The following is a 12,942-nucleotide window of genomic DNA, read 5'->3' as shown; positions in this document are numbered from 1 at the left end:
GCTTAATTGCATCTTGGTCCCATCTTTGTTTAACCTGGATCACCCTTGACACCTGGGCCTATCCACTCCCTGCCTGGGCTTCAGTGTCCTTTTATGTAAAATGACAGAGTGGGACATGCAGAGTGCCCTCACTTAGAGTGGTGGGAAGTGCAAAATGCCACCCAGACCCCACTTCAGTGAAGATGTGCTGCCCCAGATGTTGGTGGGTTGTCAGCAGATGCTGCCCACTGTTGGCCCCCTTTTGGGAATCACACCCTTTCCCGGAACACCCGCAGGGCATGGTAGGTTGATGTGGGGGTGACGGCTTGGCCACCTCAGGCTGGCCCGAGACCACCCTGCAGGGCTGTGCTGGCTTGGAGCTCCAGCGGGGGCTTTTCCTTCCCCATACATCCATCCGCCTGCATGCCCACTCACCCATTCAGCCACCCTTCCACCCTTCCATCCATCCACCCACCCATTCTTCAAGCTTCCTTTCTTCCATCTGTCCATCCATGCATCCACCCCCTGTCCACCCTTTCTCCATCCCACCCCTTCCTCCCCATTCTCGTTCCAGCAATGATTCCAGTTTTCCCATCTCGAACATAGGGTAATAATTAATTTGCCAAGTTTCAGTAAGTCCCCTGAGATAATGTGCACCAAGTGCCTGGTGACTTGCAGGTGCTAAGTGAAGGGTACTTGCTGGTACAGGCGCCATTGCTCCTGCCTGTCGCAGTGGTCAGATACCTGCCTGTACATCTCCCATGGTGGAGAAGAAGTCCAGGTGCTCAGGGCTCCAGGATGCACTGCTGCTCTTGTCAGCCAAGGCTGCAGACCCAGGGTCAAAGGGCTGGACACAGGGCTTGGATTCAGAGCCTGTGGAGAAAGGAGGGACAAGGTGCCAGGGCTGGGCTGGGAGGCCTGAGGAGCCCTGCCTTCTTTACCTGCCTTGGTTTTCCACGGGCTCCGGTTTCCACATCTATAACATGAGATGGCAAGGAAGGGTAGCCTCAGGGATCCTTAAGCCAACATCCATGCCACCATCTCCTTGTCCTGAGCCTGTGGCCAACATTCTATGCAGTCACGAAGGCCTTTTCTGCTGAACCATCTGTGCCCTTGGAACCCTTCCCAGCACAGCACTTCCAGCAGCTGTCTCCCTCAGATCCTGGCAGGTTCATGAAATGAAGTCAATGTGTCACATCTGCTCTAGCAAAACACCCTCATTTAGATGGACTGGGTCCCTAAGACCAAATGAAGTGCCCAACCCACACCCGGGTGGACTTCAGGCTGCCTCTGGTCTCCTCTTGAACCTTTGAGCTCCAGGGACTTCTGAGCAGCATGGCATAGAAGAGAAAACCAGGCTTTGGGGACCAATCAGACTGTGTCCCTTCCTGGTTCTGCCACTAGTGGTTCACACCTTTGGCAAAGTCACCTCTTAGAGCCTTAGTTTCCTCATCTGGAAAGTAGGTGCAACAATGCCCACCTTTCAGGGCTTCGATAAGGATGCAGGGGCCCAGGGCATGTCAGGCATAATACTGAGGTGCTTGGCCACCTGGGCCACCTTTCTTGCCCTCCGGGTCACGAGGATGCTCTGCTTGATTTCGAGTTATGAACTGAGCCCCTAGCTGTGGGGGGAGTGCATGTCCCCCTCTTTCCCCCTCTGCTCCCTACACTGCAGCTACAGTACCTTACCCTTGCTTATTGGGGCACTCACAGAGGCTCCCCACCGCCTACTGGTAGAAGGTTGAATACCCTGCTTAGCCTCTGACAGCCACCAGGGTCTTCCTTCTGTGGCTGTCCCTGCTCCTGCAGGACTCGCCACCTGAGAACTCCATGCCTGCACAAAGGCCTCATCCTGAGCCCTCCAGAAGCTTCCTGTCCCCCTCCACCTATGGTGCCTCTCTTGTGTGTATTTTATTTCATTGCCTTGACATGTGGACGCCCTTCACTCCTTCATCCCCCCAGAGATCCTGGGCCCTGCTCAAACCAGGGAGGTGGGGGACAGTGCCTGGAGAGGAGGCTTGAGGAGGTGGGCGAGGTGGAGGAGAGCAGACCAGCGCCTCCGAAGTTTGAGCAGTAGCTGCCCCAGGTGGGGCAGAGAGTGGCCATGGAGTGGAATGGTGGATGCCTCCAGAAAGTGCCAAGTTAGGTCCCCATTTACTCCATAGCTTGTTTCCCCTATGGGAACCATGGCTGGATGACCTGGTTTTTTGGGCACAGTTGGAGGTAATGGTACCGAGACAAGGCAATTATTAACAGTGCTCCCTTTACTCTCTAAAGGGTCTGGGTTGGGTGATCCGTGGTGTGGCCACCCTGCCTGTCACCATTGCTGTGGCCGGTGGCACTGTGCTGGGTGGAGGGGCAGACAGCTTGGGCCTGTCTGTGCACACTCCCACACCCTCTCCTTCCAGCTGCCCACCTACACACATTGCCCCAAGTTCGGGGAGCTGAAGCTCATACAATTTGGGGTGGCCTCCTTTAAGAGAAGGAATACAAGATTATGAGCACAAAATTGCCAGGGCCTTTGGGAGGTAGCAAAAACAGCAGGAAATAGCCAAGGCAGAAATAAACACATTTGATAAATGAATGAAAGGGGGTTACACACACTCACACATGTGTGCTTGCAACCCCCCCAATCCAGAAAAACGAGACTAGAAAATGTTTTGGCAGTTCCTCCCAAAGTTAAGTGTGTGTTAGCATGTGACCCAACCATTCCCATTTCACTCCTAGTTCTCTACCTGTGAGAAATGAAAACGCCCATCCCAACACTTGTATGGGACTCTTTTTAAAAATAAATTTTTATTCTGACCCAAGGACAGGCTCACTGATTTGAGAGGGAAGGGAGGCAGGGAGGGAGAGAAACATTAAGTTGTTGCCTCTTACCTGAGCCCCAACCAGGGATCGAACCCTTGAGTGTTCGGGACAATGCCCCAACCAACTGAGCCACACCAGCCAGGGCTTGTACATAACTGTCTATAGGAGCATTATTTTTAAGAGCCAAAAAGTGGAAATAGCACCAAAGACCCACCAGTGGCCCACACATGGCCCATCCACACAATGGAGTATTAACACTCGCTCCCTACAACATGGGTGGACCTTGAAGACATGAGGCTCAGTGAGAAGCCAGACACAAAAGACCACCTGCTATATGATTCCCCTGATTTCATAATGTCCAGAACAGGCGGGTCCAAGAAAGTATATCAGTGGTTGGTTGCCCAAGGCTGGGGTTGAGGAGGGAAGTGGAGGACTATGGGTGATAGCTAAGGAATATAGCTTTTTCTTTGGGGGGGGTGTGTGTGATGGAAGTACTCTAAAATTGTGATGGCCGTACAACACTGTGAACACGCGGAAGCCACTGAGCTGCACACATAATTTGGGTGACTTACACGATGTGGGAGTCACAGCTCCATGGAGCTGTAACCAAACAACTCACCGGGCACCTCCAGAGTTCTGAAGGGAGGACGCCCACACAGGGCCGTAGCGCCCTCCGCCCTGTGCCTGCCGCAGTGGGCGCCAAAGCCGGCTTCCACCCTCGCTGGCCCCCCAGCTACCTCCAGGCTGGCCGGCTGAGGGGCTGTGTTCTACTGCCCTCATCAAGCCTGCATCCCTCTCCCTCACCGTGAAGCCGAGGCGTCGCCTGTGACTCGGAAATGCGGGACTACAGCAAGTGGACTGGAAGGAGAAAGACCAAAAGTGAGGGTGGGGCCTGGAGGCCGATGGGCGCGTGGGAGAAAAGCTCCATCCTCCAGGGACCTGGCGGGGCGGGCTGCCTGGGCCGCTCATTGCGCTGGGCAGCGGGCGGGGGAACCTTCCACAGCCTGGCATCTGCAACCTGGCAGGTTTGGTCTGGCATCCAAAGGGTGAAGGTGAAAGGTCAGGGATGAATTCTGTCTTTTGATGGAAGTCTCTGACCCAGGAACAGGCTGAGCTGGACCCTGACGACAGAGTCAACTCTGATCCTGATGTCACATCACAGAGTCATAGAGGGTCATTCAGTCACAGGCTGAACCTCAGGGTGTCAGAGAGAGCCCTCTCATAGCCCCCCAACACACAGAACCCCCGACCCACTGTTCTTCTGCATGCTTCTGTGCTGTCCTCGCCACTCTCCCTGCTTCCTGCCAGACCACCAAGGGCTGTCTCTGGGCCTCTGCCGAAGCCTTTGCCAGAGGACCTTAAACTACCCTGCACCCTCCCTCTGCCTACTGCTGTGGTGTGGTTGGTTGGTTTGCGCCCTTCCGCACCAGGGGTTCCAAGGGCTGAACATGGCTCCACGCCTGCGTTTCGCCAGCACAGCTGCAGCTGCTGTGAGGCAGCTTTCACGCTGCCACAGTGACATCCAGTAGTGGCATCAGAGACCATGGGATCTTCACAGCCAAACATATTTACTCTCTGGCCCTTTACAAAAAAGGTTTGCTGTCCCCTGCACCAGACCGGGAGGTCCATAAGGGCAGGTTGTATATCTGATCCACTTCCACATCTCCAAGCCCCAAGTTGTAAAACCTCATGTGTATTGGTCAACTATGTGCCTGGGCTAGTGCTGAGCACATCACATACTTGCATTCTTCTATCCTCATAACAGCCCTCTGAGTCCACACTTTATAGAAGGGCAGACTGAGGCTCAGAGAGATGCACTGATTTTCTCAAGGTCACACCAGGCTGAGGCAGGATGAGAGGCAGAGCTGGGACGTAAACCTAGGTATTTCCAACTCAAAGCAAATGAGTCATAAACAACAGGTTATTCTGTGGTGAGCTGGGGAGTGGATAGATTGGTGAATAAATGGTTAGATGGATGAATGGACCATCAGATGGATGGATGGTTAGGTAAATGGATGGTTAGATGGATGAATAGATGGCTGGACAATTGGCTAGCTGGTTGGCTGGCTGGATGAGTGACTAGTTAGCTGGGTGTTTGGTTGGATGTACAAATGAGTGAATGAGTGGATGGATGGTTAGATGGATGGATGCACAGGTAGATGTATGTTAGATGGATGGATGGTTAGGCAGATGGATGTTTAGATGGGTGGACTGATGAACAGATGGATGGATGGATGCATAGTTAGGTGGATGGATAGATGGGTAGATGGACACGGACTGGTTGGCTGGAAGATAGGTGGTTAGAAGGATGGATGAATGATGGGCAGATGGATGGTAGGGGGACAGGGGACATGGCAGGGTCCAGAGGCAGTGAGGAGTTCCATCCAGGAGGTGGCACTTGGAGGAGTGAGCTGGCGAGAGATGGAGCTGGAATGGGTCGAAATTATGGCAAGGATGCCAGGCAGGAAGGAAACCAAGTCGAGGCACAGAATATACCATCACGTATGCACTCAGTATGTTTTGGGGAGTGCATGAAAAAGCATGGCCAGAAGGGGAGACAAGAGCCACTGAGGGGAGGGGCAGTGCAGCCCTGCTCCAGGGAACTTCTCTGGTCGCCCCAAAGCCCCGCCCCCATCTCATTTGCCTCCTTAAATCCAACCCTGCCATTTTCTTGAATGTCCTACCAGGCCAGTCTATCTGTCCATCTGTCCCAGATAGCTTGTCACAGAGTTTATGAGGGACACAAACAGGACATTCTTCCTATGCCCCCCAAGGCTAAAGACTGGAGGGAGGCTGTTGGGAAATCGCTCTCTGCTCCTGCCTCCCCCTGAGATCCTTTCCAAGGAGCTGCCTGTCATCCTGGACTCAGGTCCCAGCAGCCTCTTCCCCCAGCTGTGCCTGCAGCACACTGTGAGACCGTGTGTGGGTCCCTGAGGGTTCCCACAGCTCATTCACTGCCCCGCCTGCCGGCCTATAGGTCACAACCTCCACCTCCCTGGGCAGTAGGCCTGGCTGGGCTGGGTGGCCAGGAGCGGGTGGATTGAGTCCTCCAGCACTGCCATCCACTGGTAGATTTAGGAAACTGCCCCAGGCCCTGTAGTAGCTGCCTACACTGGCAGCTCTGCACACTGGCCAGAACACCCACCAAGGTGGCCTTGGAACAGAACCTGTTTAACATCCTGACTCCTCTAGCTTGCCCTTGCTGTATTACCTTGCACAAATCTTTCAACCTCTCTGTGTCTAACTTCATGAGGCTCTTTTATCTCCCCAGCTGCTCCCTTAGGTCCCCTTGATAGTGCTGTCTCGTCTAGCAAGGCACCAGCCAGCACACAGTGGGCCCTCAGGGAGAGTCTGTGGACAGAACTGACCAATCTTCCCATTGCTCACACCCTCCCACACCCGTGTAGACATTTGCTGCCACCTTGAATGCCTGCTCAACTCTTGCAAGTGATGGTCACCAGGACTTGTGGAGGCAGACCAGAGGGGCTGGCCTGCCACGGAGGTGCCCGTGGAAAGGCAGGGGGCACAGCAGGTGGCTGCCCCACTGTGCACCACACGCTGTGGTCCAGGACCCCATCTGCTTATCTTCAAGGGCTAAATTCCTCTTGAGAGTTAAGAAGCATCTTTTTTTTTGCCAAAGCAATTCACCCTGGCTGGGGGATATAATAAAAGGGCCTCTCCAGCCCCCCAGAGGGAAACTGAGACCCGCTGCCCCGGGGGGAAGGCGCTGTTTAACGAACGTGTGTGTGTGTGTGTGTGTGTGTGTGTGTGAGAGTGTGTGTGTGTTCAAGGGAGGTGCCCTCAGACCCCTGGGGTCTCAACCCACCTCCCTTTTGCTGAGCTTCCGTCCTGCAGTCATCGGGGCAACAGCATTAGGGGCTCCAGGGAGCTGGCAGGTGCCCTTACAGAGTTCAGGGGAACTCTCCCCTTCCACAAATTTACCTCCTGAGACAAGCTACGGCTGAGCCTGGGGAGATGTCTCTTCCCGGACAAGAAGCACCCACAAGTCTGTGGTGTTCTATGGGGCCCACAGGGACATGGACTTCCGGGCTGGCTCAGGCAGCCTATGCGGGGGGGGGGGGGGGGGGGGGGGGGGGGCAAGGAGAGGCTCAAGGTGGGATGGTGGGCGAGTTGTCCAGGGAACCCTGTCAGTGGCCTGTGCCCACTGCTCGCTGCCTGCTCTCTTACCTCTCTTGAAGGCCCACCGCTTCAGCCACAGCTTGGAGAGGGCCGGCCAGGAGTGGTTGAGCACTGCGTTAGCCATGGGGCAGGCTTGCGAGAGTGTGAGTGCTCTCCAGCGCAGGCCGGAATCCCTGCCAGGACCAGGCAGCCAGAGGGGCGGGGCCTAAGCAAAGGGCTGCCAGCTGCAGCGCGGTTGGAAGCCTGGGGCCAGGCAGGGGGCCTGCACCCCCAGCCCACAGGCCTCTTACTTTGGCTGGACGAGGCATTCCAGGAGGCAGGGAAGAGCAGTGAGGAGGGGTGACTTGGGGCCCCCAGGAGACAAGCCTGGTGTGTGCGTGTGTCTGAGTGTCTGGGTGCACCACTGTTTCTGTGTTGCACAGGGCGTTTTGTGTCCGCGTGCAAAGTGTGTGCTTTAGGGTCTGAGCGTCCGAGTGCAAGTCCCGAGTGCTGGCCTGCGTGTGCGAGCATCTGAGCCGGTGTCCCCCCCCCCCCCCCCCCCCCCACTGTACTCTCGGCTGAACAGGCACACAGCGCTGCGCGTGGTGAGGGGGACAGCCTCCCTCCGACTCACATCCGCACACCGTTGGCCTCGGGGAGTTCAGGCCACATCCACCGTCTCACACGTGGCTGTGATGAGCACTCAGCCTTTGCTTTCTCAGCAACTTTCAAAGACACAATGCAGCAGCATCCACGCTAGTCATGCGCTGTGCTCACATCCCTGGGACTTACTCATCTTGTAACTGGAAGTTTGTACCTTTTGACAACCTGTACCCATTTCCCCACCCCCAGCAATCAAACATCTACTCTATTTTCCTGTGAGGTTTTTTAAAAATTTAGATTCCGCAGACAGGTAAGGTCATACAGTGTGTTTTTGTTTCTCTGTCTGGCTTACTCTATTTAGCATAATACCCTCAAAGGCCATCCACGGTGTTGCAAATGACAAGATTCTCTTCTTTTTTTAGGGCTGAATAATATCATATAGGTGGTTTTCCAAACTTCTGCGGCCCTCTGCGTATCCGAAGGCCTGTTCCCACCTGCGGGGCGGGACTCACTTGTGTCTCTGGGACCAGAAGCCCGGCTCCTAATGGCGGCTGTCCGGGTCCCGGAGTGGGTCCCAGTGCTGCCCCCTGGGGGTCGCAGCCTCTCCACTTGCATTTTCTCTGCTGTGTGAAAAATTCCTGGCCCGCTGGTGACTTCTCAGTCTCCTCCCTGTGTCCTTGGAGGGCGATCCACACGCCCGTCGGTCCGCGCGGTGCCCCTTCCAGCCCCTCCAGCTCCCTCTGGGGCTCAACACCCCAGCCCGCCCCCTCCGGGCACGGCCCGCCCTGCCTCTGCTGGGCACCTCGGTCCGCGCCCTCGTTTAAGTAGGTTCCTCCCTCAGCGCAGTACGCTCCTCCTTTCCTGTGCGCTCCGCCTCTTTGCCCTCCCCGACAGTGCGGCTTCCTTTTTCTGTACGACCTTTAAACTCTCTGTTCCCTGGGATCTGACCTCGATCACTTCCTGCTCTTCCCACCGGCCCTGGTGACCCCTCTGCACCTTCCTCATAACTTCAGCTATCATATGTAGGTGGCCCAAAACAGATGTAAAAACTCCTACACTCTCTGCACTGACGCGTGTGGACCATGGCCGACACACGATTATACGCAGCCAGCCCGACAAATGCCCAGAAATCCAGAGAACAGCTCACGGAGATTTAAACATCGCCTCCTCCTCTGGGCTCAATGCTTGAGTTCCTCATCTCCCACCTCACACCTTTACCTGGACAGGCTACAAATGCCTCTTGGATCCCCTGGCCCCTGGGTAGAGAGCAGATACAGAACTTCAGGGACACCCAGGACAGCGAGAAGCCAGGAGGGACCACCACTAAGCTGATGGCAAAAAGGTGGGGACCCAGGAGCCCAGTACCAGGGAAACACAGTGAGTTGTGAGCACAGTTAGCAATGGAGACTTGTGAAAAATCTTACTTTAAAAATAGAACAGGGATACCTATTTCTAACAATGGCAGGTGAGCTTGTTGTAGAAAGACATAAAACCACACTCTAACCAACACCTAGCACCCTCTCCAGCACCTGTGTACAGCTTAAAAAGCTGGACAAAATTGGAATCCGCACCCCCCCACCCCCTCCCCACCGCCACCACCACAGTTGGAAGGCATGGGCAGGCAGGGGCTGAGGGGCAGGGGTCAGGACCCCTGGAGGCAGGGAAGCCTGGCGAGGCAGGCAGACACAACGCAGTGCTGTTTCTCACAAGCAGTTTGTTGACATGAATACAGTCCTCAAGTGACTGGAAGACAGACTAGAGAGAGGCCCAAGGGTGTGGCTGTCGTCTTAGTTTAGTCCTTTGTCAAGAGTCTGCCCTGCATGCTTGGTAGAGCTTGAGACCCGCCAGGAGGTTGTTTCTTTATGCGTGACCCAGGAAGTTTCTGAGGCTGCGAACTGGGTGCCTGAGTAGGAACTGCTCAGGGAAGCAAGGCTTTGGGACTGGGACAGAGTGGGAGGGGACAGGAAAGCCTGATCATGTTTTCTGAGTTCCTACTGTGTGCTGGGCCCTGTGCCACAATCTTACTTGCAAGGTCTTTGACAACCCTTTAATGGAGGAGCAAAGGGAAAGTGGTGTGGTGCAGTCACTTGCCTGTAGCAGTGCGGAGGCAGGGGAGCTGGGATTAGAACCTGCATCTGGTTGACAGAGCCATCCTGCCCTCTGTAACCACAGCGCTGAGTGCTGGCAGCCGTCAGGCACAGTGGCAGTCTTGCGGAGCCAGCTGTGAGTGGAGGATGGCCCCGCCAAGACTTGTGGACCGGTTTGCCCTTGACATCCCATGGGTGCCTCAGGGTCCAGTGGAAAGCTTGCCTCTGCCTGGAAGTGCTCCCAGAGGGGCTCATGGCCATGGCCAGGGAGCTCAAAGGCAGGCAGCCCTCCCCTGACTTTGCTTGGTTGTCGAGCCTGTTCCTTGGAGTGCCTGTAGGAGACTGGGCCAGCCTCCTGAGTGCGCCATTGGAGGCCTTTCCTGACCAGCCCCAGCCTCACTCACCAGCTCCATCCTCCCTGGCCTCTCCCAACCACTCCAAGCCCACCCAGTCCTTGCCATTTCTGGGCCACCTGCCAGAAACCTGCTTGTTGGCCATGTGGCTTTGGGGGCTGGAAGGAAGCAGAGGCTTGGGTGTGCCCTGCACAAAACCACAGCCTTCCTCCCCACTGTGCCCCATCCCAGGCAGCAGGAGGGTGAAGCTCCCTGAGCTGGGCCATAGTGAGAGCCAGGAGCACCTCCTGGGGGGCAACCTGGAGGGCTGCCCGGTGGAGGTTCCTTCTCCTTGGAAGAGCTCAGCAGAGTGGGGTGAAGTCATTCTCAGGGCTGGCTCTCAGACATCAACCTTAAGCAGAAGTGCTTGTTTTGAAAGTCAGACTCCCCAAACCCAACCTTCAGATTCTGTTTCAGGGAGGTTCATGGGAGGCCCCCAAATCTCCAGTTTAAGAAGCAAAGCATGCCTGGTGACTCCACCACAAAGAGCCTAAGACCCCCCACCTCCCTTTTATCCACTGTCTGGGTCCCCAGACATTGGTAACAAGGAGCTCCATCCTCCTATCTCACCCTGTGGTCCGTCACAGACCACAGACTTTTGCAGGACAGACAAGCAGGTCAGACCTCCTCAGCCACTCACTTGAAAGCAGGTTGCCCAGAAGGTGGAGAAAAACTGGAGGGGCCGTCTGTCCATGGCCCCTCAGGCCCCACTGGACCTCACTGCCAATCTGTCTGTGTTGGTCTGTCTGTCCCTCAAACCCCCAGCCCACAAGATGGTCACTCACCACACAGAGACTTGTCCTTGCTGCTGCAGGTGCACAGCTTGACTACCAGCTCCTGCAGCCCCCACTGCCCACAGCCAAGGCTTCCAGCCTGTCCAGGGGGCACAGCAGCGGGCCAGAGCCCGGGGTGACAGCAGGGCGACCTCAACTTCCTTGTCCTTAACGCTTGCCTGGTGCCTCTGTGCCCGGCGAAGGGTTGGCAGGGGCTTGAGTGCAGCGAGGACCTGGGGTCCCAGAAGCAGGGCTCACCCTCTGCCACAGGCCCCTGCTTGCAGGTGTCCTGCGGGGAAGGGTGGGGGATGGGGGAGTCTCGGCACCCTCGCCCCCACCCCAACGGCTTCCTGTAGAACCAACTGTCAAAGAGGAACAGAGTTCTGGGCCTCCCATGGGCACACAGGCAGAGACTTATGGGGACACGAAAGTCACGTGTGTCCACGGAGACACGCTTGCTCAGACACACTCCTGGCCCTGCACTGGTGCATGGGTACGCATCCAGTCACACTGGGCAACAGAGACACCTGGGTGCCTGTGGTACACTGGTACATTGTTAATACCCACCTCTCTGAAAAAAAAAAAGGAAGAAAGAATGAAAAAAGTGAAACCCTGACATGTAGCATCTGCAGATTCCCGAGGCATAAACACTCCCCTCATGGCTGATTTCATGTGTCCAGCTGGTGTCACTGAGTGCAGGGTCTGGACGAAGTGCCCAGACTCCGCTCCAGCGTCACGGGGGCAGGCAGGTGCACAGGTACATGGCTTCACACACACAGGCCTAGAGCATAGGTAGCTGGACACCTCTGGGCCCAGGGAAACACAGTGGTGTGCAGGCAGAGCAGGCTCCCCGTAGAGACGGCGGGTGCATGCAGGGCATACCTGGGACCCTTCACATGCAGAGATGGTGGGCACACACAGCGTGGGCATGGTGACAAGTGGGAGCACACACCCGCACCCTGAGGCTAGAGAGCCTGCCAGGAGACACAAACAGGCCCAGCCAGCTTGCCCCAGCTCCCAGCGCCTGCTGTGAAATGTTCAGGGACTTGGTGAGCTGCTTGCTAAATGTAGCCGTCATAAAAATTTAACTATACAAATTGACAGTCAAACAAATTATGTTAAGGGTAATAACCACTTAAATCCATCACCAGACACTTGCTGCTGCTAAACTACACATGTAACATGGTTAAAGTGGTAAATGTTATATCATGCATGTTTTACCATGATCAAGTAAAACAGAAATTGTTCACTTTGTAATTGTTTGGCTACATTTGTCTCTCATTCATGCTCTTCAGGTGATATCTACTGCACCTGTTTGGTGGAAATAGTGTATGAAAGGCATTATACACTCTTCTCTACTGATATAAAATACAGTTATACAGTAAGGCCTCGGTTAGCATCGTTGGTAGGTGTTGCTTGAAGCAAACTGATGTTTGATGGATTTGCAGTAAGCATATTGACATAAACAGAGTCCATTTCCTACAGCATCTTATCAACATTATGATGGAATGATGTTGCAAGCAATGATGTTATTTAAGGAGCTGCTGTATCTATCTATCCATCTATCATCTATCATATACGTGGTTATATGCCATACCATATCTTCCCGATCCCATGTTTGGTGATATCGCACTGGAGCTTGTGTGACCAGGGCGTTTACACTATGGAGACTGGCAAATGCTCTAACTTAGCACCCTGCCCCTAAGAGCTGGTAACACCGGCACAAAACTGTGTAAAGGGACCACGCCTGCAGTCATGCACATGCAGGAGCCCGCAGAGGCACACGTGCAGGCACACAGGCCCGTGAACCCCTAGAGACCGGAGGCTGCAGTGAAACACCCCGAGAGAGTGCAGGGGAGACGCAGGACACCAGGGCTGGTGCTCACGGATGCACATTCGCACAGGAGTCTGTGTTGTCGTGTGGGCGGCCCTGGACACCATGCGACCACATGGTGGACTTGCATGCATACGCACACAGGTGCAGAGGCTGGGCCGGTGAGGCTACACTTGGAGATGCTGCCACACGGGTGCCCTTACACGCACTTACAGACCCCCCCACAAAGCCAGAAGCATGCAAGCCCAGAAGCCCCGGAAGCCCGCATGACCCAGACCTTGGCTCTTGTTCTCAGGGGCGCACCCGGGACACCCTGCCACACGGATGCGCGGGCGGGAGTGCAC

At 55.4% G+C, this 12,942-nt stretch overlaps 1 protein-coding gene across 1 annotated transcript in view; it reads right to left on the bottom strand.

Moving 5' to 3' along the window:
- Positions 1 to 11,098, bottom strand: part of ARHGEF18 (Rho/Rac guanine nucleotide exchange factor 18) — an 83,182-nt gene extending 72,084 nt beyond the window's left edge. The window contains exons 1-2 of the mRNA XM_028528745.2: positions 10,777 to 11,098; positions 728 to 852 (exon numbers count right to left, since the gene is read on the bottom strand). Of these exons, the coding sequence (XP_028384546.1) occupies positions 728 to 742 (15 nt within the window). The 5' untranslated portion in view covers positions 743 to 852; positions 10,777 to 11,098. The remainder of the gene's footprint in view (positions 1 to 727; positions 853 to 10,776) is intronic.
- Between the last annotated feature and the right edge of the window lie 1,844 nt (positions 11,099 to 12,942).

The sequence above is a fragment of the Phyllostomus discolor genome, chromosome 13 (assembly GCF_004126475.2).
Source record: "Phyllostomus discolor isolate MPI-MPIP mPhyDis1 chromosome 13, mPhyDis1.pri.v3, whole genome shotgun sequence".
In the NCBI taxonomy this organism is placed as follows: Eukaryota; Metazoa; Chordata; class Mammalia; order Chiroptera; family Phyllostomidae; genus Phyllostomus; species Phyllostomus discolor.
The sequence above is the reverse complement of the archived record's forward strand: the minus strand, read 5'-3'. Positions and strand labels throughout refer to the sequence as shown.